Source organism: Geospiza fortis, unplaced genomic scaffold, assembly GCF_000277835.1.
Source record: "Geospiza fortis unplaced genomic scaffold, GeoFor_1.0 scaffold878, whole genome shotgun sequence".
Taxonomy (NCBI): Eukaryota; Metazoa; Chordata; class Aves; order Passeriformes; family Thraupidae; genus Geospiza; species Geospiza fortis.
The window spans coordinates 518,769-527,445 of NW_005054471.1; the positions used below are offsets into that span (position 1 = coordinate 518,769).

Here is an 8,677-nt window from a genome sequence, read left to right on the forward strand (position 1 = left end):
AAACACATTCCATGTATCCCAGTTTCTGATGCTTGTCCCAGATCTCTGTTGGAAAGCTGGTCTTGTGTCACACTCAGTAGTTGAGTTCTGATCATGGTTTTTCTTCCTTTTCACCTGTTCTGCCTCCCTGCCTTGCTGCTTTCTTTATTTTCCCTTCTGTGAACTGAAAAATGTGCTACTGCTGTACTTGGTTGTTTTATGTCAGGGAAGCCCTGGGTCGTAGGGAGCAGGAGCAGGTCAAGAGGCTGGGTATGGCTGAGCCCTCCTCCTGAGGGGGCAGTGGCTGTAGAATGCACAGAGCTGCTCGCAGGGAATGCCGGAACTGAGGGTTTCTGCAAGGAGGGTAAAACGCAGTTTGTGTGGCAGAATGTTTCCCTGTGCCTCTGGGGCTGAGCCGCGAGGGAGAGGGCAGGAGCTGTGGGGTGGGTTGTGGAGTTCTGTCCCAGAGCCTGGCGCATCTTGAAGGACTCCCTCAAGCCGTCTGTATTTAAGAGGAGAGGATTTAATGGCAGAGGGACAGGACTGGGCGTGGTGAGAAGGAGCTTGTGCGATGAGCGCAGTGAGATAAGGGAGCGCTGCGTTTAAATAGCACAGCCCCTGCGGGGAGGAGGCGGCGCCGGCCCCGGGGGCCGGGCTGCGGCTCACCTGCGCTGCCCTATTTGGGAGCTGGCTGCCGGCACCGCCGTCCCTGTCCAAACACCACCTCTGCTGGGGAAATCGCTCCTGCTGGCGCCGGGGGGGACACTTGTGGCAGCAGGGGAGGAGGGGTGCCGGCCCCGGGGGCCGGGCTGCGGCTCACCTGCGCTGCCCTATTTGGGAGCTGTCTGCCGGCACCGCCGTCCCTGTCCAAACACCACCTCTGCTGGGGAAATCGCTCCTGCTGGCGCCGGGGGGGACACTTGTGGCAGCAGGGTTGAGGCTGGGAGGACTGGTGCTTCCCCTGCCTCACTCCATCCCGTTTTTGGGTTAAACATCACCTTTCTGCTCTAGGGTTGATTCTCCTCCCTGAGCTCTGCAGGGACAGATACCAGCTTTGCTTTGGCCACAGGGAACCAGAGCCAGGTGCTTTCTGCCACCTGGGAAAGGAGCTCTCCTGGTCTCCCCAGAGCATTCCACAGCTTGGATAGCAGCTTCTTCCTCTCTCCCGGTAGGAGAACATCACCACCCAACAAATCGAAGGGCAGATCCATCCTGGCGTCTTTGTCTGCTGTGGAGACTGGGGCAAGGAGGGCATGGGGTTGTGGGGTGTGTGCCCCAGCTCCTGGCAGCCCAAATCTTCCTCACTGCCTCTCCAAGTTGCAAATGCTAATTGAATCCAGCAGAGGGACTGGAAAACCTCCTCCTTTCTTCTCTGCCATCTGTGGTACAGAGCTCCCAGTGAGGGGACAGCACCCACAGGAATTCGAAGAACATCTACCCTTGCTCTGAAGCTGTGTGGACCTGGTGGGAGGGCTGAGGGTGTGCCCCAGATCAGCACTCACACCCCCCTCGCTGTGAACCTCAGCAGCCCCAGGTGAGCAGTTGGTATCAAGGACTGGGTTTGGCCCCAGCCATTCCCCTTTCAGGACTCCCCGTGATCAGTCACTGCCGGGGCAAGAGCCTTTCTGCAGCACCCTCCTCCCCTGCCCAGATCCTTGCTGGGGAGACTGGGCAGCTCACAAAGGTGCTGGAGAGATGCTGTTGGCTCAGGCGTGCCCTGCACGGTGTGGGATTAATGAGGGGAAAGCTGAGGGCATCCTCTTCCTTTGCTGACATGATCAGCACCTCCCCGTGCCCCCCTGGGTTCCACCTGTGGCCCCAGAACCCCTACAGCCAGGCCCCATCAGGACCACTGGACTTGATGGGAGCCACAGTCCAGCCATGCTTGATGCAGGGTGGAAGACCTCTCTCAGGCCATGGTGTTGGTCCCTGATCCAAGAGACTGGGATCCTCCTGCACCATCCCAAAACCCTCTGGGCCCAGCAGGTGCTCTAATCACCAGGGACCCACAAGTGACTGCTCTCAGCAGGTCCCCATCCTGCTCCAGACAGGCATGGATGTGCTGTGGGCATCCCTGCTCTACTAGCAGCACTGATCCCCGGGACATCCCTTCCCCTTGAGCTCCCAGGCCATGTGTGCCCTCTCCCCATGGCTATCCTGTCCCCTCTTCCATGGACATCCCCTGCACTATGGATATGCCCTCCCCACTGACATTTCCTGCCCTACATATATCACTTCCCTATGGATGTTCCTGCTCCAAGGACTTCCCACCTGTGGAGGTTTGAACCCAGCTGGCAGATCAGTCCCACTCAGCTGCTCATTCACACCCCACCTGCCACAGCCCCCTGGCTGGTACACTGGGCATGGTGTTCTGTGGCATGGAATATCCCTTTGGCCAGGCTGGGTCAGCTGTCCTGGCCATGCCCCCACCCAGCTTCTTGTGTACCTGCTCCGTGCCAGAGCACAGGACACCAAAAATCTCCTTTGTCCCTCCAGAAATATGGATGTTTTCTGCCCTGTGTAGCTCCATGACTGTAGGGTGCACAGTATGGGACAGAGGATAGAGGCAGGGCCCTTCTAGTCCTGGTCATTGGATTTGCCACTCACTTCTTGTAGAAATGGAATCACAGAACACCCTCTGTTGGAATGGACCCATGGTGAGCATCGAGTCCAGCTCCTGGCGCTGCACAGGACACCCCTAGGGACACACCATGGGCCTGGAGCATTGTCCAAACACTTCTTGAACTCTGTCAGGCTTGGTGCTGTAACTATTTCCCTAGGGCTGTTCCAGAACCCATCAACCCCTCTGGGTGAAAAAGCTTTTCAACCTAAATCTCCCCTGACACAGCTTCATGCTTGCCAGAGGATCAGGAATACTATACCCTCCGACTCTGCCTGGGAAACTACCCACTGGAGACTGGGCAGCAAACACTCTGGAAGAACCCTAATTTGTGATTGTTTTCCTTTGCAATTCCCATCCCTGTCTCTATATGGTCAAGGTAGGTTTTCCTTCCCACATTCTTGAGTCTTCACATTCTCGCAGGTAAAATGACCAGGTACCCCTATCTCCTCCCTGTTCCTTAAATGGATGCCTACTGTTACCAGCCCAGGGGAATGGAGGGCTTCCAAAGATGGAAGACAGGAAGGAATTACAGCTCAGATGTGGATGCCTCATCCCTAGGAATGTTCAAGGCCAGGCTGAATGGGACTTAGAGCAAAGTGGAAGATGTCCAAGTCCACGGCAGGGGACTTGGAATGAGATGAGCTTTAACATCCCTCCAACCCAAACCTTTTTATGACTGATTCTGTGGAAGAAGGCAGATGTAGGAAAATGTTTCTGCCATAGTTTGGCTCTCCAAGGAAAAAGGCCAAAGGTGCAGTTATGAACAGTTCCCAACAGATGGCTCCCGAAATTCAGAGGGAATGGCAGTGCTGAGTGCTTGTATCAGATTTGTCTCACAAATGGGGATTCTGTTGTACCAATGGATCCATGGGCTGGGGCCAATTGTGTGAGCTTCAACCAGGCCATGCTGGGTCCTGTCCCTGGGCCACAGCAACCCCTGCAGCTCCAGGCTGGGACAGCGTGGCTGGAAAGCTGCTGAGTGGGAAAGGGCCTGGGGGTGCTGGTTTCCAGTGGCTGGACACGAGCTGGGGGGGCCCAGGGGGCCAAGAAGGGCAAGCAATGGTGTGGCCCAGCAATGGTGTGGCCCAGGACAAGGCTGTGACCATCCCCTTGCTGGACACTGGGGAGGCCACACTCCAAGTGCTGTGTCCAGTTCTGGGGTCCTCAGTGAAAGAAGGACACTGAGGTGCTGGAGTGAGTCCAGAGAAGAGCAAGGAGCTGGGGAAAGGTCTGGAGCACAAGTCCTGTGAGGAGCAGCTGAGGGAGCTGGGGTTTTTTATCCTGGAGAAAAACAGGCTCAGAGGGGACCTGATCACTCTCTACAGTGACCTGAAAGGATGGTGTAGTCAGTCTCTTCTCCCAAACAGCAAGTGACGGGACAAGAGAAATGGCCTCAAGTCGTGCCAGAGGAGGTTTAAGTTAGGTATTAGGATAAATTTCTTCATGGAAGGTGTTGTCAAACATTGAAGCAGGCTGCCATGGCATGGTGCATTCCCGGGGGTATTTAAAAGATGTGTGTCATCAAATCACAGAATGTTTAGGTTGGAAAAGACCTCTAAGGTCATTGAGTCCAAAAATTTAATCAGCACTCTGAAGTTCACCACTAAACCATGTTCCTAAGCACCAGATCTGTGGATCTTCTTGGAAACTTTCAGGAATGGTGTATATGTGGCACTTGGAGACACTTATAAACCACTACAGCAAAGAGCAGCTCACCCAGGCCCCACGGAGGATCAGTGTCACCAGAGGGGACACACTCCAAGCAAGGTGCTCCTTCAAGAACACACACACGAACTTGAGTGCAGGCAGAACAACTTTCTGACCAGAAACTATTAAATTAATGCTTATAACAAACTTGGTCTAACAAGGTCTGCTCAGATCTATTGTTACTTCATCCTCTGGGCCCACGCTGGGCACTGAAATGGGCTGTTGAGGTTTCACTAAGTGCCATGCAGCCACTCACTCATTCTCCCCACAGTTTGTGCACTGGGCATGGTGTTCCATGGCATGGGATATCCCTCTGGGCAGTTTGGGTCAGCTCTCCTGGCCGTGCCCCCTCCTGCTTTCTTGTGCACCTGCTCCCTGGGAGAGCGTGGGAAACTGAGCAGTCCTTGAGTTAGGGTAAACACTGCTGAGCAGCAGCTGAAACATCAGTGTGTTATCAGCATTATTCTCAGCAGAATCCAAATCACAGCACCCAAGCAGCTGCTGGGGAGAAAATTAACTCTACCCCAGATCAAACTACCACTTATTCCATACCTTTCACCATGCCAGGTCCCCTGCTTCCCAATACCCCATCACCCTTCCTGTCTCTGGATATCAGTCTTTTGAACCATTCCACTGCCTAAAGAGAGCCTATAGGAAGGATGGGGAGAGGTTTTTGATGAGAACATGTAGTGACAGGACAAAGAGTAATGGCTTTAAAGTGAAAGAGGGGGGTTTTAGATTGGACATCAGGAAGAAATTCTTTACTGTCAGGGTGTGAAGCACTGGCAGAGGTTGCTCAGAAAATCTGTGGATGCCCCATCACTGGAAGTGCTCCAGGCCAGGTTTGATGGGGCTTTCAGCAACCTGGTCAAGGGGAAGGTGTCCCTGCCCATGCCATGGGGCTGGAATGAGGTGAGCTTTAAGGTCCCTTCCAGCCCAAATCATCCTTTGATTCTACAACGACATTATTGTCTCTGTCTATGGACTATCCCTATAAAAGTCCCTTGAAGTTGTTTAGTTCATGACCTTGAGCTTTATCTGTCCTAAAAGTCTTTCAGGGCAGGAAGGATGGTGTGTGGTGGTGTCACATGTAGAAACCAGTTCTGATTCTATCAGTGCAGGGCTTGGCTGGTTTCACCAAAGCTCATCCTTCATTAACATGGCAATCAAAGGAGAGCTGGGTTCACACCCCCAGATTCAGAGAGGCAAGGTGCCCGGTGATGGTGATGGGCATATTAGTGGCCATGGAAACTATATGCAGTGCTACGTAGCAATTAACATCATCCAGTTTAATTTATTGACTGTTCCCACCCAAAATCAAACCCTCTTGAGCCACACACTGAACTTGAGAGATGGGCACAAGGTCCATGGGTTTTGCTGTCATCTCCTGTCCCTGTGCACAGCTCCTGATGGGAGCACTGTGCAAACATTCCTCGGCATCAGCAGGACTTTCCATGGGTGCCAGTAATGCCTCTGGTTCCCACTCTGCCCCAAGGCCCTTCTTAGAAGAGATGGGCACTGCTCTCTCCAGCCCTTCACTGACTGATCCACTGGCCATGTCAGCCCCCTCCCAGAGCCCTGAGGGGACAGAGCCCCTCACCAGCACTGCTCCCAATCCTTGGCAATGTGGTCAGCACAACTAAGGCTATGCAGGTGGGGACCAGCTATTCTTGTGACCCAACAAGTCATGTATTCATTCCCTGCCCCTTGTTATCAGGCACTGAAGGTCCTGTGCACCGAGTACCAAAACAAACAGACTTCTTCTTCCTCTCCCTGCCAGCCTCAGGGCACCTGGCCAAGGTCGTGGTGGTGGCAATGACCCTGGCACAGAGCCCTCTCCCTGCTGTCTGCAGGAGCCCAGCCCGGCACCTCCCATCACAACACACACCGAGGAAGTGTATTTTTCAAAATACTTCTTTATTTCTCTCAATACTGACATTACAAAAAAAAAAAAAAAATTACAAAAAAACCCACTATAAAACATTCAGGTCTCATTGAAACCGAGAAAAACAAATCAGCTTGCATCTGCATGCTGGCCTGTCTTCTCGTTCACCTTGTCCACCACATTTCTCGGAATATTTTGGCAGAGGTTTTCTTGGCAGTGCTGCAGTGAAAGAGGAGCTGTACAAAGCCAGGTCAAATGTGCCTCCAGCTCCACACCAGCCCTTTCCTGGGAAAAAAAATGGCATGAGGCAGAGTGGGCTGAGAAAGGTAAGAAATATAAAAATTCTCCTGATGAAAATCCAAAGGTTTTAAAAAAATACAGTATTTGAAAATGGAGCCACTAAACAGACTGCCTCATGCACCTCCCAGATCCGCCCTGATGTCCAGAGACACCTCCTGAATGAATTGTCCCTGTAGAAAAATATATACACACGCCTCTCTCTTCTTATTAGAATCCCTAATTTGACCTGAAACACTAGTGAAACCCACAGCTCTGCTCACGCTTGGCTCTGCTTTTGCACCCAGATTAGTGCTACACGCACACACAACCCCACTCCGGGGGTTTGCTGTTCGTGTGGCTGAATCATCCCCCTTTCAAAAAAAGCCTGGGTGCGTCAGGCCAGTATCCCCAATACAGGCAGAGAAAAACCCTTACGAAGTTTATCTAATGAGCTCTATATATATGTATTTAAAAAATAAAAGCAGCAATGCAAACTCAACACGTCTGAAAAAAGAAAGCTCCACCCTGGGCTTTCCCCCCTCCTCCTGCTGGCTGGGCCCTGTGGGCAGCAGGTGCAGGCAAGTGCTGCCCACGGGCACTGGGGACATCCCTGGGCAGGGGCAGGAGGCTGGATGGACCATCCCCACGTGCTCCGTTGTTTGGCACAGCCGAGGCTCGGTGTAGGCTTGGCACAGGAGAGCGGACCACGGCTGGACTTGGTACCGTGGCCCCAAGGTGAGAAACTGTCCAGCTACTGGGGGGGCCACCACAGGCAGGAGGGATCGGCACTGCGGTACAGCCGGGACCCCAAACAGCAGCAAGTATCAAAGAGGGGAAGAGAAAAACCAGCAGCGGGGATGCCAGATCCTGCGGAGTCCTATTTACACAGCGCCGGACCCCGGCAAGTCCAGCTTCTTGTGGGAAGAGTGGCCTGAAAAGCAGGTGACATAAAAAACCCACGACACGACGCACCTCCCTGGGCAAAGGGCCCACGGCTCTCGCTCTTGCGAGGCAAAAAAAATGGACCTCTGGGGAGAAAGAAAAGGTTTGGCAGTTGGGAGAGCTGCGGCAGACAGGAGTCTCCCCGTTGTTGGAGTAAAAAACCGGCCAAGAAGGATGGATAGGGGGTGGGTCGGATGGGTTTTTTGGGGGAGAAAAGTAGTGTGAGGGGTTGTTTTTTTCTCTTTTTTTGCATTTAAAAGTGCTGTGACACCTTGGCTCTGTGCAGGCCAGGTGCTGTGGCACATGCATTTGGAGTATTGCTGCTTTGGAGGAGAGTCCCTGGGCTCTAGGAGCATGGGAGGTGCTGCTTGAGGATCTGTCTCGTCTGCGGAGCTATTCTGTCAGGGAAGCGGATTTTGAACTCCACAATCAAGTCTCCTCGCTGGCTGGGGGCCTTGGGGAAGGGCAGCCCCTCCCCACGTAGTCTCTTCACTGTCCCTGGCTTGATGATGTCGTTGCAGGGAAGCGGGATCACCCGTCCATCGATGGTGGGAATGTTCACAGTGCAGCCGCACAAGGCCTGAGGAAGGAAGAGGGAACAGGCCATCAGATGGGGCTGATTCCCCAAAGCATCCTGACAGGCACACCCTGTACCCCCACTGCCTGCTCCCCCGGTTAAACTGCCCAGCTCCCTCTGGATGCTGCCCAAGAGCACTGGATGATGCAAGTACAGCTCTCTGCTGGCACCAGCCTGGTCCAACCACCATGAACTGGGCTGCAGGAGCCATGCAGGAGAGGGGTGCCCCAGCTCTCATGGGGGGAAGGACTCCCCTCCCCACCTGCTGGGCTGCCCAGAAGGCACCACCAGCACCCAGCCACCCACAGCAACAACGCAGGCTAAATTTAGCTCCTTTCCAGCCCTGTCGGCCAGCCTCAGGCAGCCGAAAATCCAGCTGAGATCATGGGATGCTGCCACAGCCCATCAGCTGTCACCCTCCAGAGCACGGCAGCTTTGCCCGGTGCTTGGGGTTATCTATAGCACAGCCCATGTCCCATGTCCCCTGTCCCATCCCTGTCACCGACAGCCCCCACAGGGCTACGCCAGCATGGCACAATGGTGCGGCTGTGGCCCTGAGCTTCCCTGGGAGCTGGGGAGCTGGAGGGGCTGGTTCCCATCTCCTATCCCTTTGCACAGCCAGGAGCCGGTGTGGGGCTGCCACCCCTCTGCACCCCAGCCCCCAGCAGCAGCTGCACACCGGCCT

The 8,677-nt window shown here is 54.1% G+C and overlaps 1 protein-coding gene across 1 annotated transcript in view; it reads right to left on the reverse strand.

The window, feature by feature from the left end:
• Positions 1 to 6,387: 6,387 nt before the first annotated feature.
• Positions 6,388 to 8,677, reverse strand: part of DNAJB5 (DnaJ heat shock protein family (Hsp40) member B5) — an 11,782-nt gene continuing 9,492 nt past the window's right edge. Inside the window, exon 4 of the mRNA XM_005428074.2 lies at positions 6,388 to 7,995. Coding sequence (XP_005428131.1) covers positions 7,762 to 7,995 — 234 coding nt within the window. The 3' untranslated portion in view covers positions 6,388 to 7,761. The remainder of the gene's footprint in view (positions 7,996 to 8,677) is intronic.